Source organism: Antrostomus carolinensis, unplaced genomic scaffold (assembly GCF_000700745.2).
Source record: "Antrostomus carolinensis isolate BGI_N321 unplaced genomic scaffold, ASM70074v2 scaffold27574, whole genome shotgun sequence".
In the NCBI taxonomy this organism is placed as follows: Eukaryota; Metazoa; Chordata; class Aves; order Caprimulgiformes; family Caprimulgidae; genus Antrostomus; species Antrostomus carolinensis.
The window spans coordinates 45,603-64,137 of record NW_010313320.1 but is presented as its reverse complement, the minus strand read 5'-3'; the positions used below and the strand labels follow the sequence as shown (position 1 = coordinate 64,137).

General features: G+C 37.2%; 1 protein-coding gene across 1 annotated transcript in view; it reads right to left on the bottom strand.

Moving 5' to 3' along the window:
* Positions 1-18,535, bottom strand: part of PRKDC (protein kinase, DNA-activated, catalytic subunit) — an 83,221-nt gene that overhangs the window by 19,295 nt on the left and 45,391 nt on the right. The window contains exons 52-67 of the mRNA XM_010167334.2: positions 17,858-17,982; positions 17,615-17,764; positions 17,021-17,194; positions 16,030-16,128; positions 15,151-15,361; positions 14,357-14,546; positions 13,770-13,985; positions 12,568-12,680; positions 10,468-10,599; positions 8,718-8,897; positions 5,033-5,241; positions 4,438-4,576; positions 3,662-3,850; positions 2,916-3,140; positions 2,176-2,284; positions 1,354-1,465 (exon numbers count right to left, since the gene is read on the bottom strand). Coding sequence (XP_010165636.2) covers positions 1,354-1,465; positions 2,176-2,284; positions 2,916-3,140; positions 3,662-3,850; positions 4,438-4,576; positions 5,033-5,241; positions 8,718-8,897; positions 10,468-10,599; positions 12,568-12,680; positions 13,770-13,985; positions 14,357-14,546; positions 15,151-15,361; positions 16,030-16,128; positions 17,021-17,194; positions 17,615-17,764; positions 17,858-17,982 — 2,573 coding nt within the window. The remainder of the gene's footprint in view (positions 1-1,353; positions 1,466-2,175; positions 2,285-2,915; positions 3,141-3,661; positions 3,851-4,437; positions 4,577-5,032; positions 5,242-8,717; positions 8,898-10,467; positions 10,600-12,567; positions 12,681-13,769; positions 13,986-14,356; positions 14,547-15,150; positions 15,362-16,029; positions 16,129-17,020; positions 17,195-17,614; positions 17,765-17,857; positions 17,983-18,535) is intronic.

Below are 18,535 nucleotides of genomic sequence, written 5' to 3'. Positions count from 1 at the left end.
TGAATTGGTGAGATTAAGTATTAGAAAATGTCCATAGTACAGTGGGATTTTTTTTTTTTTTTTAATCATAGCTACAACCTCTAAGTTCACCAAGCCATAAACTACATTCCAACTTGATAGAAAAGCAAACAGAAGTCTCATTTATATAGTGTGTCAGGCTGTATTTTACGACAACCTGCAATTCAAATGTGTATCACGCCAACACATGTAAATATTGAAATTTGTGTTGCAGAAAAGATCAGTGACCATGCTCAACATTTGAAAGGGAACTGCCATTAATCAATGCTAAATCCTTTTCATTCTGCAACTAATCCTGTCTAATTTAATAGTATCTCTCATTACATAGACTGTTATTCAATGCAGGGGAGTCTACATTGCAGTCTGGAGTCGGGTTTGGTGCCAAATAAAGGTATACCCTTCATCACTAATTTAAGATGCAATAAAGATATTTTTTTTAAAGCATATAAAAATGTTCAAGACATTGACAACCCTTTGAGTCATAAACGTTTTGAGACTTTGTAAAGGAGTAAGCCACACCATGTATTCTGCCTAATATTTACTTGCAATAAGCTCTTCTGTAGCTATGCTTTCCTGACACCCAGGGATAATAAAATAAATTACAGAGCACAATGGTTATCAGCAGAGCTGTTGAAGAAGTTGTCCCCCAGGAAAGGAAAAAGAATCTAGATTTTCACAGGAAGAATGGATTTGGAGAAAGATAGGTACCACAAGGAGGACAGAAAACTTTCAAATTCAAAAAAGCATTCCAGTTTCTTTGGCACTAATCCAAAGGAGTCTCCAGAGAGCCTTTCTTCTTTCTAGCAAGTCACACAGCAGCAGTCTCTAATTACAGCACTGGTCATTAACTTCCCTATAAACACGTGAAGCACTGATAGTCACAGGGCAGGGCTTATTTTGTACACTCCCTAACTTTGGACCTGCCTACAAAGTAGGTAAATATTTTTTAATTGTAACGGACTGGCCTTTTGGGTGGTGTTTCAATGTGCTCAATGCAGCCGATATACTCAATTAGAAGTGGATGTGTTTAAGGGCTGCTGAAGTGGGCTAGCTTGCACAGTGCATATAGTCACTGATGCCAGAAAATGCCTAAACTAACAGTTGTTTCTGTATCAAAATGCAGTTTATTCCCTGTCTACTTCTCAGTCTCCTTTTGCTTCTCACTACAAGTTAGTCAAACAAAAAATACTGACAAAGCTATTACAAAGGCTAAAAATAAAAGTCATACACTAGATCAACAACCCCTCCATAAGAAAACAAGCAGCATGAGGAAAAGCACCTCTCAGAACCCAACAGTCAGACAGAACTAAAGCTAACTCAAGAAAGTAATTTTACCGATTTGTAATGATATCATCCCAGATGTTCATAGGATCCATTTTAGCATCTGGATATCTGCTTGTCCAAATTCTGAGAAGTCTCTTAAGGGAAGCCTGTGAAGCTAAGTTACCTAAAAATCAATTCAGAATATTTTAAGTGCCTCTAAATCCAAACAATGTGAAAAAAGACCAAAACCAAACATAGTCTAACATTCAAATCACAAAACTGCAATAAAACAACCCACTTGCATTTTTGGGCTTGCATTAAAGACACTAGTTGGTGATCATATTGCTTTTGTTTATTGCTGAAGCACAGGAAATTTCATAAGGACATGAGTGTCAATTGTCACTGTGAATCACCACTGGGTAGGTACCTTTCCATAAAGGAATGTGCTGGAATATAGTGCAAGTGTTAACTGAATTTAATATATAATTTGGTTTACGTGCAAAAATTTTTATTCCATGTCTCTCAGTAGCTATAAATTATATACCACATCCATCTTTTATCTCTGCTAACCACTAATTGCTACCAAAAGTGACCCCAACAGAAATCTTAGTTTAAAACTATGACTTACACTTTTGAAAGAGATACTTAACTCTTATCAGAATAGCTAGGCTAATAAAACTTTGCAACAGAACACAAAATTATCTTCAAGCCTATCTTACCCAACTGCAATAGTTCTTACACTGTCAAGATGACAGTAAGGAGTAATTCCAGACCTACGCTCCTTCAAACAGGAGTTCAGTCCTCTAAGTGTGGAAACAGAAATTCAAAGTTCAGGAAACCATGATTATTTAACACAATGAAAGAAAAAACACTTAAGAAAAAAAATATATTTACTTCTCCTGGTCATAAAATTTATGAAATCCTGTATTTCTGTCAAAGCTTGTAGAGACTGCAGTTTGGTCATTCGACTTTGATATAACAAAGTATCAATGCTGGAATAGCTCTGAAAAGAAAGGGAGAGTGTGTAAGATTTCATATACAGAATTTATAACATGGGTCTGTTCTGTGCTCTGCAAACTATTTATCTGATGTTCCTATATATTATGCTCTACAACCCAACCTTTTACAAGTAATTTAATAACCTGTAATCTGAGAACAACTCTGCTTTAGACAAGCATAGAGGCCTACTCTAGCTGCAATTCATATCCTAGGTATTAGGAACATCCTACAGTCTAATCAAAACTTGGCGATGGATGGCACTTGTAACCTCTCAATGTAATACTCTCTTTTCAAGTTTGTTCTGGGGACAAGAGGCTTTTGAAAAGATGAATGAAATAAAATTGCTACTAATCTGCAAAAACAATTACTCTGAAAGATTTCTAATAGGTGAAATCAGCAAAATAAAACAAATTAAAACAGGAGGATGCACTCAACTGGCTGGCTCAACTCTCATCATTGCAAGCAGTGAATTCAAAGGAAGTTTTGTCATGTGATTGGAAAGCACCTAGATTTCACTGTATTTGGGAAAGTGTTTCTCTTGAGAGTAAAATCTAGCAGCAGTTACAGTAACAGTAGTTTAATTGTTCCATGAGTTTATATAGAAAAAGAATATCAGACATAGCAGAGATTGTTACCTGCATGAAGATCTGCATGCCACTGCTAATGTAATAGTAGGCTCTGTCAAAATCATCTTGCAGGATGTAAAGGAGACTAAGCTCTTGGCTGTAATGCATTTCTATAATGGCTTTTTTCTGTTCTGTCTTCATTGCCTCATCAATAAAAGTTAGCAAAGTCTGGTCATTTTCCCCGTTGAGCAGTAACTTTAACTTACTGCGTATTATATAGGGCAGATATGTCTCCTACAAGGTGAAAATATAGTGTTTATTTCTAGAAATGGAATATTAGATGATCAATTTTTTGTTATCAGTGGCAGATCAAACAGATATAAGAAGATTTTGAATGGTTTTCTTAGGTGTTTTCCCTTTAGACAAATTCCAATTCACTAACAAATTACAGCAGCCTTTTCTGATAGACTCAAGAAGCTGTCAGCAATTTCTACCAGTTTCAAAACCAATAGTTTGGTAACTCTTAAAACATGAAACAAATACAAGTGATAAAAGCAACAAGAACACTGCAAGAAGGTGATAATGATAAAAAGCTGGTCCTATATGTTCGGCCATAGACTCAAGGTAAAAATTAAAACATTGTAAAAACAGCAAAATTAATGGCTTCAATTATTTTATATATCAGACTCTTTGCTAATTTCCATAATAAAAGTAAACCAAATAATGCGATTGATTTCCACTCAAACTCACAGTACTGTAGGACATCCCTGCAGAAATAAAAACAGTGCAGTATCAATAAAGTGATTTCTAAAAACCTGAAAAAATGGATCATTCCATGTTTTGCTTAGGTCTGGAGGTTTTCCACTATCAATATTAATGGTAGCACAATATTCCAGAGACTTCCACTCTGTGAGGTGGTCATAGCATTCCAAAGATGCAAGTTCCCAGAAGTCCTTCTCTGCTTCTGTTGGCTCTCCATCTTGCCAGTCTTCTTTGGAGAGTGCCTAGGGAATTAATTTGATGTGGAGGAAGGTTCTGAGTTGTAATCTGAGACTAGTTTCAATTCTAAATCACCAGGAACTTAACAATAATTCATTGTCTCATAAAAAAAAAAAATCTCTCCATTTACCAGAATGTGACAATAACATTAACAGCATAAAATTAAAGCTTGTCAGTATTTATACATAAATTCGTTTCAGGTAGCCACCTTTAGTAAACCTGCATTTTTAAAGAGTGAAGACTTTAAAAGAAGTTTAAAGAGATCCTTCTTCGTTTTTACTCACTGTAACTCAAATTTTGTTTGCCATGAACACATGCAGTTTGCTCTCTTGGTAGCGTGCCCAAGGTGTTTTACTTGTCTGCCTGGGTGATCGCAAAGGTGAATCTTTGTAACAAACAGTACAAAGCACCATGCTTACCGCTTTGTTGTGACTGCTCATCTGTTGCCCTCTCTTTACAGATTGAACCATCAATCAGACAAAACATAAGGACATTTTAAACAATCCGCTGCTTCTCAAAATGTTTTATTTTGGTTTATTAGTTTTAAGCCATGAGAGATTTATGAAACAAAAAGATATTGTTGTCATTTTACCTCATCATAATATTTAGCTGCTTCAGCATAATCACTCCTTGCCTCTGCCAACAACGCTTTCTGTGTGATTTCCTTAGTCCCAATCTTACCACTGAAAATGCCACGAAGGACATCATAATCCCCAAGAGATCGGTAGAGCCTAGTAAAATTGAAAAGTGAAATCTTTTAATTAGTTGAACAGAGGTGTATCAACGCAAACATAAGCTATTTAAAAAAAATAATAATTCAATAAGCAGTAATACTACTGGCTTGTAATAGTAAAAAAATTAAATTTGATAGTTCTTATGTAAGATCATAAATGTATATTTAACTAGATAAACTTCATCTTGTCGTATAATACCTGAACTGTGGAAACTCCTGCCGCTGAAAAGCTATGAACAAGATGTTTTTCAGCAGTCTGATAGCATCATCAGGGTGCACAGCTGTTAAGTCTAACTGTTCTAACTGAAAGACAGTAATTAACTGACAAGAAATTGACAGCATATTTAATTCTAAAAGAAGGCATGATTAAAAAAGAAATCCCATAAACCATAAAGGCAGAGTTCTTCACAAGGCAAGCCAAAATGGGAGTAAATGGTCTCAAACAAGAATTTACTTAGCAAGTTCAATCCATCTGATCACATCTGGGGGAAGCTCTGTCCTCCCACGCATTCGCTTGGACGGGGGCTCCTCCGCAGGAGACAGAGCCATCAGGGCACGCTCCAGAAGAAGGATGCCCACTGGCTGCTGTAAACTTGCAAGGCAGCTGGTGCTCACATTAGCTGAATCCAGTTCTAGTAGCTCTCTGTGCTGGCAACTTGTTTCCTGTAAAATAAGACAAAACAACAGATGCCTACTTGGTCTAAAACTATACTGATAGTTATCTTTTACAGATCACCTATTTGATACTCCTTTTTTTATAGTGCAACCTTTGGAAATAAGCCATTAAATCTCCACAAGTTCCCAGCTCTAGGAAAACAGAAATGTTTTTCCTTCTGTGCTGCTGGTCTTCAGACAAAGAATAGTAGAGAAAAACCCCCTCTATTTCGTCTTTCTCCAGAGCACAGGACAACTCTCTTTCGACAGAAACACATGGGAAGTGGGGGAGAGGCAGATGGACACCTTCAGAGCCTGAGTCTTTCCTTCTTTTTGTTGGCAGCATGGTGCTCACTAAACAACAGCTACATTTCACTTAACCTATTGAGTGGTGCTTTGCTGCCATAAGCCAAAGGCACAATTAACCACAATGCCTTCTTTGAGTTGTAGGCTTTCTATCCACACACTTACCCAGTTTTAGCATAACACAGTTCCCCATTAAACTCATTTATTACTGCACTCATCTAGTCCTGCCTGATTTAAAGACATGACAATATTTCTAGCAGATCTTTATTTAGCATCAGTTCAACTACAGAATAATCTCTTTTATATTACTTGAAGGTTTTTTTAAATACTTGAATCTTTATCTCAAGTGCAGGTAAATACATCGAGAAAGTAGCAGACAAATTTATTAAAGCCAGGGTTGTTTTGTTTGTTTGGTTTTTTTTTTCCACTGAAGAACCTAAAGGAAAGTTGCAATAATATCTTAACCAAACAAGCAGAAAGAAAATCTACAACATGGAAGAGTGGTAATACAAGTTTGATTACAAGAAACAGCACCGAGTTTTTGGACAAAAAATAACCTTTGATTCTTACAACGCAGTATGTTCAAGAATACTACGTAGTAAAAGAAAAAATAAAATAATAAAAAAAATCACTATTTGTAAACTGTAATGGGATAGTGTGAGAACAACCAAGCTACACTTCTTTGATCAATGGCAACCACCACAAAAACTGCAGAATAGGCATCTGACATAAGCGAACCCGTTACACAATTTGTACGGTTGAGACTCTCACACCAATAAATTTGTACACAATATAAAAAAAAAAAAAAAAAAAAAAAAAAAAGAGAAAAAGAACAGCTTCTCGTAGCTTCCTGAGTTACAGACCAGGAGGCTCCCAACGAGGGGTTAGCACATATACTTCACCTGCTATTCAGGTAATTTCATCTAGCAGTTTCTATCAAAGCTGCACATGTGGCCCCGATACTCCTGTGTGAGCACATGTTACTTGACCGCCAGATTTTAGGGGTTATGTCAGGGATGCAGTGACAACTGCACAATGTATAAACTTCAGCATTGCTGTGCTAAGGTAAGACCAAAAATCTTTTCTCAGGGACACCTAAGAAAAAGTGTAAGAACTGTGCAAATATAACAGTCCATCCAGAGAATGAACACCCTCCCAAACTCACAATTTACAGATGGTGTCCCACATCAAAGGGAATATCTTTCTATTTAGTATGTTTTGGTGACTATTTGATCAATTATCTTCTGAAAGCAGAATGAATGCTCCTTGCTCCATATGCAATGCATTCTATCTTTACTTACACCACATGTTCAAAGATTAGGATGAATGGCATCCAGGCTGGCCTGACAGCTAAAATATTTATAAGGCAAGTATATGTCCTTCAGAAGACAGGTATCTCTATTGAGCCTATGTACACTTTTGTCATTGGGTTAACTTCTTCTTTAGTATTTCAGTTGGTTTTTAATCTGTCCTAAAAGCCAATCCCAGAGCCTCATACTCAATTTTAAGTTTATACCTCTAACTGAAAACAGCTCTTTTAATCACTAAGTTACTCTCCTGATGGGACTTGAACCTGTAGAAGACTAAAAAGTCAAATAACCAGAAAGAAACAGCAGTGAAGCAGGAAGTCTTTCTGAAACAAGCCAATGGTTTATAAAACAAGGTATTATACCATTGGTATATAGGAAACAGAAGCTGTATTTCCAAATGGCCAAACCTTCAGGACAGTCTTTGTGAGCTAAATAACAGCCTCAGCACTGTGTGCTCTCACTCTCCCTCTCCCAGCTCTCTCTCCTGATCGATATGAACTCTCTTCCCTGCTGGAACAGATATGAACTCTGTTCCCTGCTGATTTCCTCTCACTGTTACACAGGATGCTCAAATACAGAGGTTGAGGCTTGCCTTCATGCTGCTGTTCTTTTGTTATTGAAGGGGGATGGCAGTAAGATGCTCTCATCGCACTTACAAAGTCCATATTTTTGACTAATTTTAACTTACCTATTTTTTGAGCTTCCATTTTACATCTATTTAGAAAAAAGGTAGCCTAGAAAAAAGGTAGCCTAACACAACAGTGTTATTAATAGGGCCTAACAGACAGTATAATTCAACACAAATAATAATATCAAGGCAGAGAACCAACAAAAGCAAGGTCAAGAGGGAATATTAACAGATAGCTATTGTGAGATGCTGGCTCAAAAAATGCCAAGACAGCCCAGAAAAATCCCAATAGCATTTGGCTTTTCATGCAGCTGCACAGGAAAAAGTAAACAAGAAAATACATTTTTTCAGACGTGTAGATACAAGTACTAAGAAGCGAAGTTTGTAACTATTTAAAAAGCTACTCCAAACTAGACATTTCTCCTGTATTACAAATGACATCTGCTGTCACAGAGTATTTAGATTTTCATAACAGAAAGAAGAAACAATTACCTGCCACTCAAAAAAAAAAAAAAAAAATTTTGAGAGCTACAAATCAGATGCAACATTAACATCAACACAGTTGACAAGAACGATTAAATAAAGTGACAATGAGTATGTAAGAGGTGCCTGGACAAGTTTTTTTTAATCTCCCTGAAAACTGGGGTAAAAGATGAAGTCTGTAATCTATTCCAGGTCAGTATACTCTCACAGCAGAAAGGCTTGTGTTTCCTTTCCAGTGAAACGGCTGTGGTGCACCCACTCGCTGTTCAGTGGAAGGGAGTCCTTCCCTCACTCCTGAAGTCCCCAGACAGCTACTTCAGGGGATTCATTTGAAAAAAATAAATAAGAGTTGCTAACAACAAAGTCTGACAGCTACTTGATATCCTCAAGACATCAAAGTATTCCTCAGTAAGCACTTCCCAGAAACAGGAAGATAAGTACATGACACCCACATAACCCTTTCAATTGTTCTTGTGGCTTTCATTTAAAATCAAGTCTCCTCTTGCTACTAATGCAATTAAGACATTAAAAGGTGACTCAAACTCTGCAGACCAGAAATTGTAGAAACCTTGAAAAAACAGTTCCGAGGCATGAATTACTTCGTTCACCTTAACAAGAATCATTTGAAACATCCATTTGGTTAATAATTCTCTTTCCATCACTCTGAAGTCCAGCATTTAACCTTCACTACCGCCGGGTTCATCACACATTCAAAGACATTATATTCGGTTACCTTCACGTCGTTCAGCAAGATTTACCTGGATGCACGCGATAAATGGTGGGAAGTAAGACAGGCTCATACTCAGGAAATTATTGAAGTTGTTCAGCAGCTTCTGGATGATGACTTTTTTCTCAGAAGGAGTTTTAGATTTTTCTACCTCATGAAAAATTCCACCAAACAAACTGCTGAAAAGCTGCTTGGCAAATGTTGGATCTTTCTGTAAATTACAACAAAAGCAACAAGGCCACTGAATTTTGCTGTGATGTAATAAACTAATAAATAAAACTAAGAGATAAGACCCACCCTGTACCTAATCCCTATGCGGACACTCTTTGGGAGTGAAATAATTAGTCTGGCATGCATCACACCTGTGCCAGGCATTACTGTACTACCCATTTAAATCCCATCTTAATTCTTCTGCATAGAGAAGCTCCACAACAATATAGGTTTCAGGCCAGAGCGTTGGTAGAAAGGACAGAATTTACAATTTTCATATATTCACAATCCCCGCTACAGGATCTAGACATCTAGTATCATTTTATTGACACCACTGCCAGCAAAGAGAGTTTCAGGAAAAAACAGCAGGAAAAATCAATCTGTGATGAGACTCAGACCTAACACTGAGAGAGCCAACACAGAGAGACAGACTGTCTGTACAGACACACAGTTCCATCTGAGATTTGAAGGCATTTTTTCAAACCAGAAACACATTTGTATGTGTAACATAATCCTATGCATCCTAGTCTATCATGGGTCTGGAGTTTGGTTTAACTCTTGAATCTAATGCTATTCAGATAACTCATGATTGTGCTGCTTCCTCCCTTTACACAGAGATAAGGAAGGGACAATCAAAAGAAACTGAATACACAAATAATTAGGAACACCGTGACTTCCCAAACACTGTAAAATGGGATAAGTTCAGCCTACAGTTTCTACTGCTCTCAGGTAGGAAAGGAGTATTGGATCAGCTTTACTGAGTAGTCTGAGTCCAGTCTTAGACACAGTAGCATCATTTGTATGTTTACAATTCCCGTGTAGCCATATAGAAGAATAAAATGCTTATTGTGTTGCTCTACAGTGATATGTCCTTTGCAGTAATGTCTGTAAAGACTACCACCATCTGTTACTCAAGCAGAGAAACCCAGAGGTAATGGACAACAGATGATGTCTCAGGTCTTCAGTGTTCAAATCAACTGCTCAGATGAGGTAAGCTACAAGGCATCTTAGAATCATAGAATGGTTTGGATTGGAAGGGACCTTAAAGACCATCTAGGTCCAACCCCCCTGCCATCAGCAGGGACACCTTCCACTAGACCAGGTTGCTCAAAGCCTCATCCAACCTGGCCTTGAACACTTCCAGGAAGGGGGCATCCACAACTTCCTTGGGAAATACGGGCCAGTGTCTGACCACCCCCACAGTGAAGAATTTCTTCCTAATATCTAATCTAAACCTACCCTCTTCCAGTTTAAAGCCATTACCCCTTGTCTTATCACTACCTGCCCTTGTAAAAAGTCCTTTCCCAGTTTTCTTGTAGGCCCCTTCAGGAACTGGAAGGCAGTCATAAGGTCTCCAAAAAGCCTCATTTTCTCCAGGCTGAACACCCTCAACTCTCTCAGCCTGTCCATCCCAGGAGTAGGAGAAACACTCCCTCAAAACAGACTCTTTAAATGCATGTGTCAGTGGCTAACTTCAAAACAACAAAACAATCTGAAAGCAGTTGTCCAACTACACTTTTTCCCTACAAGAACAGAAAACTTCACAAATGACCTCTGAAAAGCAGACAGACCTGGGCAAGGCCCTGCAGAGGGGCAATGAGACTGCAGTATTCAATCTGGATGTCAGGAAGGTCTCCTACTCGGTAACTTCTGTACAAAGTAACCTGGGCATCATACTTCATCTTCAGCTCAGATTTCATCTCCTGAAATGCATTGCTCATGTTAAAAAAATAATATTCATATTACTTAAAAAGAGCTGTAGCTAAGTAAGACAAAATAACCAAGAGCTTTTCTGAAGTGTTTTATAAACTTCTCCTGTGCTTATTAAACACATTTTCTATAAAGCTGTAATATGGTTAAACCCAAAATTATCTTAGTAAATGAAAAACTCCAAAGTCTTGTTCATAGACTTACTTCAGTCAAACTTCTGATGTTAGTGCCTTGTAGTTCCTGCTTCCATACAGGTAGTACTTAAGTCACTTTTAAAGTGAATTATTATGACTGACAGCTAGTGAGCTGCTATACTTCATTAAGTTACTGCCTGTCAGCTGAGCCACAGGAGTCCACTATATGATGGTTTTCAGCCTGGCCCCGGTGCAAAGTAAAATGAGGTTGCTAAAGCTAGTGTGTTTTATTTCACACAGTGGGATGGGGAGGGGAAGGAAGGAGGATGAACCTGGTAGAATTGACTCCTAGTAAAACAAACCAAACTGTAACAAAACCGTTGTAAACGGCAGTTGTTAAACTGTTGCCCTGCCTTTTGCTGAGGCTTAAAGGCAGACATTTAAATTGAACAAGAGCTACTACCAGATATAGACAAAATCTATTTCTTCCTCTGACTTTCTTCCTTCTCATAGCACTGATAATGCTACAAGGAAATCAGCAGTAAGTTTAGAGGCTGAGATTTTTGACTACTGTCATTACCAGTTAAACCAGTAGACAATGGGTGGATATATATACACTGGTAGAATGGAAGAGGGAAACAGAAGAAAGCTTGAGATTTTTTTTCTCTTTTGTAAACCTTGCATAATTTTGTTGTTTGAGCCCATTTTTCTTCTACACAACTTCAGAGGGATGATTTTCAAGTCTTTCAAGAGAAATATGCTAGGAGAAATTAGGACTTTGATAAAGCTATTTCTAAAAACTTTCTTGACCAGGACCTACTTTTCCTGTTTTGCCCCATCAGTTATGGTATTAACACAAGCCACCGAGTTCCATGTGTGTTTATGTACAACAAATCTCTTGAGAAGTTTAAGGGGTCCTGACAGCATATAGTCTCCTGGTCTTTTATTGTGGAATATTCAGGTTTTTTTGTTGGTTGTATTTTGAACTGTTATACAGAATGCATTTACAGGTTCTCTCTTGCAAGGTAGGAGGAAATGCTAGCTTTAGCCTGCAAGAAAATATAAACTGGCTAAAAGAGGTGTTTGTGTGGTTCTTCCAGACCTATGTTCTGTTTACACAGTTGTCTGCAGCTGCAAAGAATTATAAGAGTGTCTCAAACCAGTAGCTCTCAAACCTGTGTTCCTTTGCTCTTGGTCTAACTGCTGTCATTTTTGGATTATAACTTACATTATTTTTAGTAACATGAACCTCTGAAAAACTGTTACAGAGCTTGAAAATACTTAAACTTATTGTAAGTACGTAACACAACCATGAAACTCTCATAGTACTAAGTTTCTGGCCTTGATAAACACTTTGCCTTCAGCAAACAATTATTACTGGTATTCCTTCAGGTTAAAAGTACACAACAGTTCTGGTTAGTGCATCAGCTGTATCACATTTTTTACTTCACCTTCAGACACCGGACAATGTTCGCCAATGATTTCTGTGGAGTAGCTTCAAGGCTCCTAGTTTCCAGGATGACAACTGTAAAGAGCTCCCCATAGCTGTTAGGGACTCCGTCACATAAAATTACTTCATACACACACAGAGTAAGTGTTAGACTGGAAGTGTTATGACCCAGCTCTTTTCTCACTCATGCTAAGTAACATATTTTAACTTTAAGCACATAGATAGCACAATTTCAAAACAAGACCTTCTAAAGCACTTAAAGCAGCAATCAGTATCTTACACCTACTCTTTTTTCACAAAGTTACTTCTAGAGGTGAAGTGCAAGACTGCAAATGGCTTTGGGACTCAAGATTTTAAAGCTATTTGGATTGACAAACCTTTTCTCTTTTCTGTTCAGCCACACCTCTTCTAGCATAAATCAGACTGAGTTTCTCTTGGTCCTTCAAGAAACGTCTCCGCAGTCTTAAAATTTCTGCTCGTTCTTCTATACCTAGGGAACACATGATCATGTCCACAGCTTTTCCTTTCTCAAGCAAACTTCAGATTTAAGGCAAGAGCATAACATAATAATAACCATCGCCTTTGTATTTACTAGCTTACCAGCTCCTCTCCTAAGTTTCATATCCAACAACTCAAGGCCTTTCAAAAAGACAGCAAATTAAAACAAATAAAGTTGTTCTTAAGAGAAGAGATAATAAGCATTTATATAAAAATTTTAAGCATATGGATGAGGTATAAGAACTGTCACTGGATCAACTCTTATGCTGGACAGTCATGGAGAAAGGCCACTTTACAGACTGCTCACTTCAGTCCATTTCCTAAGAAACAAGAGTGAGCAAACAGAAACATAACACTAACTGGTATTTTCCTGGTAGAAGACCAGAGACTGACTAGAAGGTACACTGAACTCTTTCTGTAGTTCAGCATGGTCCATTCAAAACTGCCCTGAAACATCCCTCGGGTATTGAAAAGGTCAATCTTTATAGCTCTCTGCCTGAACTCCTACTCTCATCCTTCCAGTTAAAATTTTAATGACAAGGTAGGCCAAGATGAAATGGGGAGGAAATGGGGAGAAGAAGCCTAAGCCATTCCAGAACAGTACTGATGGTTTTCAGTTATCGACTAGGGGGATGAAGGAGCATTCTCAGAAAATAACAAGGTAGTTCTAATGCCAGATTGCAATCTGTTGCAGATTGTGTCAGCACAGCTGAAAATATTTGGAAAAAAAATATGTTTAAAGAGATCTCTTCTCTACAGAGATAAGCAGAAGGGACATAACTGTGCGACATTCATGGTACGATCATCTTAGGGAGAAGTAGGAATGCAAAGATCACAATGGCTGGTTTCTTAGTCAGTCAGTTATTTTGTCTAGCAACACACATTTTTTGCAATTCCTAGCACAATTCTAGCTTTTTTGCCACATGGTATGTATCACCACACATTCATGGAAACAAAATCTCTCAAGTTGAGCCTCAATTAGAATGTCTCAAAGCTAATGGACTGTCAGCCAAATAACTGACACAGATTTTCTATAAAAATGTAATATTTATGTAGAAATTGCATCATAAGGCTTACAGACCTTTAGTTTTGCTGTCCACTTCATCTCCAGGCAAACTCAACCTTTTTTTCCCAAAATCTGGCCCCACTGGTTTAAAGGTTGTTTGTTTAAATTTTTCACTCCGTTTGTTAACTAACAGCATGGATGAAGACAAGGACTCAGAGGATGAGGGAACTGTATACTCTGACAATGTGTCAACGCTGTTTCCAGTTAGCCAATTAAAAGAACTTCTACCACCTGTAATCTGATTAAAAAAAAAAAAAAAAAAAAAATGTAAAAAAGCCGTAACACATGCAAATACAAACCAGGTGAAAATGTCTATGAAGCAGGTAATTTTCCTGCCCCAGAAATGTAATTCCCAGGCAGAAGTAGATTTCAAGCTGCTAGGTAAGAAACAAACTTCTTTTACATTAGGTAGAAAAAAAAATATGAGACTAATAAAAATGTGACTGGATGTTCCTTCTCATAATGCAAAAAAGCCCTTGAAAACAAAATATTAAATGCATTTACACTTTCAGATTAAAAAATCATACACAACAGGAATAAAGAGAATGATATCATTCCTATAGCTAACAAGAAAACGTCAGGAGACATTGGTCCGGACTTACTGACATGCTGTGTAGGTGTAAATTCATATTGCCGTTGGGTAGCCCTCACTCGACCACTCACTGACCCAGAAGCAGAAAGGGATCTTTCTTGTGATAAATTCCTGTGGATACTCTGAGAAGCTTGAGTCTCCACAAACATAGGTGTGAGCACAGTACTTCGATAACGCCAGCTGGAATCAATTACAAAGTCCTAGGAGCACACAAAGATTTTGATAAGAACAGTGAGAATGGAGGCTTTTTGCCTTCCTTAAGACAGAATATCAGAAATTAAAGCACGGAACTTAAAACATCATCCCAGGTACAGGGGCAGAACTTGACTATAAAAAAACCTGAACACATAGAAGTTCTCCATAGTTCAGCAAAAAAGCTCACCAATTCAGACTGGTCAGCTGAGGACTCATTTACAGCTCTTGTACTAGCGTTCCTGTTTCTTCACAATTTTTTTTTCCAACCCAATCTATTCTATGATTCTGTTTCTTCACAATTTTACTCCACCTTATGGCGCTTCTTTCCACTACTGTCTTTTTTTAAGTATTTAATTACTCTACACATCAGCCACACTTGGTATATATATGATTATTTTAATTAAATCTTTCTTTTTTGAAAAGAAAGCAAAATTATTGCCCCCACAAAATCATCAAACTTCTGATACTGCACATAATGTGTGACTGTTGCAGCTGTTAACAAAGTACAAAACACACTTTCAAAAGTCTCCTACACTATGCCATTCTCTGTCCAAGTGGTAACTACACTAAGGAATGGAATTTGTCACATGGTTGCAGATGACAATTCACCTGAAATTTGCATTCAGACAGTGGATGCTCAAATATTTTTCTGGAATAATCCGGGCTCTTGCTAGTCATTTCAAGCAGAAAATTTGTGATTAGACTCAAGTACTGTGTTTCAATCTTGGTGGAATATAAAGAATTTAACAATGCCAGCATGCGATCGAGAATATTTGCAGGTAACCTTGTCTCGTCACTCCAAAAATTCCTAACAATTAATCTGCAAAGGCAAGGAATAAAGTTATTATTGGTTATCTGCAAATAGAAAACACAAAACTACCAAAAAAGTAATGTAAAAAAAAACCAAAAACCACCACACCCCACAATAAGATTATAACACCTTCAACTAACCCTTTCGTGCCATTGAATTATACCAAATTCCTCATTCATCTACCATGCTCTACGCCATTCGACTGATATAAAAGGTTTACTCTGAAAAAAATACTTCTTTTAGTTGTTTTCCTCTTGAGTAGTGCTAGGGGTGGATAAGAACAGAGATCTCCTATTCTATCTTCCGCTTCACCAAAAAATTTAAAAAATCCAACATCCTCCAACATTGAACCTATTTCTGTGTGTCTGTGTATAGTGAAGGCCGCCTTGCTGTTAAAAAACTCCAGAACATTAATGCAGAATTAGGTCTAACATACTGAAACAGCCTCTCCATGGCTCAGAAGTTTGTTCAAAAGCTCTGTGCTTCAGTCAACTTTGGTGTAACACTATGTGACACAATTTTGTAAATTAACTTATTGGAAGAAAAGGAAATAATGTTATCTCACTGTTACTCTTTGATATTAAAATACTTAAAAAACCTCTAAGGATCAACTCTTCTGTGATACAGAGAGCAATTTAGGGATTTGTTACTTCAGTCATTCAACGCTGTTTACTCACTGCAGTTCGGCATTCTCATCAATAAGTCCTTGAAGCAGGATTTCTTTTACCAGTTTGAGTATTTCCTGAGAATCACCATCTGCTTGGCTTTCTGGATCACTGATGTTAGGAGAAAAATTTCTTTTAATGACTCCTCTCAAACAATTCATAGTAAACTAAGAGAATGAAAACGGTGGGAAAAAAGGAAGAACATGTTTTTCTCATAAAAATCTCAACTTGGCATGACAACGCTGTGTCTTTTTCATAATATGAGGTCTTCATTGCCAAAAATGTCTCTCCCATATTCAGAAAAGTAATAATCAGAAAGCTAAATAATGCATGTTAGGTATTTATTATAAAGGCCAAACAGAAGTAATTCTGTGTTTGCAAGGGTAAAACTGAGAAAAAAGTCGAGAACTAGCTTTTCCCAAGTGATGTTGTAATAAAAATTCCCTGTACTTTTTCTTCACAATAATTATCCATTCAAATAGTTATCTTGGGAAAAAGCATATAACAGAACCCAACCAAGTTAGATGATTCAACAAGAACTTGTTTGTCAAACTGAGTACATGCCTGTTCCAAACTCTAAGGGGTCAAACAGAAAGAACATCTTTTACTACCAGATTGAAGGGATCCAGATCATGCCAAAGTGCCTTAATAAAGTTTCCACCTACACGCAAATTTCTCTAGTGTACAATTCTTAGTAGTTACAAATACTGGCAACGAGAAAAAAAGTGGGAGCATCAGAGTTAAGACCTCTTATGCCATCGTGCTGTGGTGATGTAACATCCTAGCTCTGGGCTAAAGTTCAGGTCTAAGTCTTTTTTCCTTAGTGGAAGTGATAAAATTGCCAACAAAGGCCAGAGCTACTTAGGCAAATCACAGGCTCTATTTTTCTGAGAACTAGGAAAATCCCACACCAAGGAACATGAAGTTGGAAGTCAATGTTACAAGCACTTTCACTCTGCCTGTGACAAACCACTGAAAGACAACATCTGCAGTGAATACACACCTGTAATTATCATAAATCCACATCAGAATATCATACATGCGCTGTCGACATATTACAGAAGGGTGAGAAATGAACCCTGTCACTCCAGGGAGAAGTTCTTTAAGTTCAAGTGGTTTTAGTTTAGACAGCATCTTGTACACTATATCCAAACAAACCCTTTGCCTTTCATCATCCCTAATAAGAGGGAAAAAAGAACAGTTATATTGCTTTTCTCTTCACTCCTACACACAGAACCTTAACATTAGTTTAGGTTTTAGCAATAATATTTGGTTTTCATAAAAGGCTTTAGGTAAATACTTTTGAGTTCAACCTAAGGGTAAGAATATAGCTAAACTAATACATATTACAGAAATTCACATTCCAGTGGTGTTTCACCTTACTGCTATTTTGGGTTTTTTGTTTGTCTTTCACAGTCAGCTAACCATCTTAATACTTAACTCCTAGGTTCCATTAGCTCAAATTAGGAGAGCAGTGACCAAAAATTGAACAGGAATTATAAATGCTTCTGAATGTAAAAATGTTGTGGCCAGCACAGAAAATATTATCAAGAAGTTTAGACCGTGCATCCACGTTTGTTATCACATGACCACTCACCTGTGATTCATGATCTGGATAAAGTCTTTACTCTTTAACTGCAAGTGGAGATCAGGTATTTCTTCTGCCCGGCACATTACTACTTCCAGACAGTAGGTTTTCATTATGCCATGAAGTTTAGGTATCAAAAAGAATACTGCATTCATAAACCTCAACATAACAAGAAGCCCACAAAGAAAAGCAAGTTATTTTCTATTATTCCTCTAGATCTAAAATGAACATACCATATGCATCATTACCTACCTGTCAGCAAGAGGTGGAAAATTCTTAACAACTTTATTCAAGCATTGAATAAACTTATCCTGTTGGGTGTTCTGATGATGTTTTAATTGTCTTATGACACAATCATAAACTGGATCTTCAAGTACCTGAAAATGAGAAAGTAATGACAGTAAGACAAGCATAGCCATGAAACTCATAACCACCTTAATGACACATAGCTCTGCTAGCTGTACTGTTTGATTTTAGTGCATTTTGCTGGGTAAGATCCACTTGCTTTATCTTGACATTTATGGTGCTTCATGGCTGCTGTACAGCTGGCTGAAACAGCACTGCCTGATTAAACAATACATTTGTGAACTTCCTTTGATTGGTTTGGAAGCAATGCCTTAATTCTGAAATACAAGTGGCTTAGTATGCTTACATAAAGAATAAGTAGCTTCTTCTGGTATGGCAGATTTCCAATTGATTAATGCAAAAAAAATATATTTTTTTTTTTAGTGAAAAGGTGAAAAACAATCAGCAACCTTCACTTAACGTCAAAGAAATATGCTTTGTATAGGATATAATATTTGCACCATCTTTTCTCATTTATTCAAAGTACTGCTTATAATGGAGCTTGGAAGACTGTGAAAGAGAAAACTGTAGGAATTCAATTTATGAAATATGCTCTCCAAACTGTGAAGAACAAGAAGAATGCAA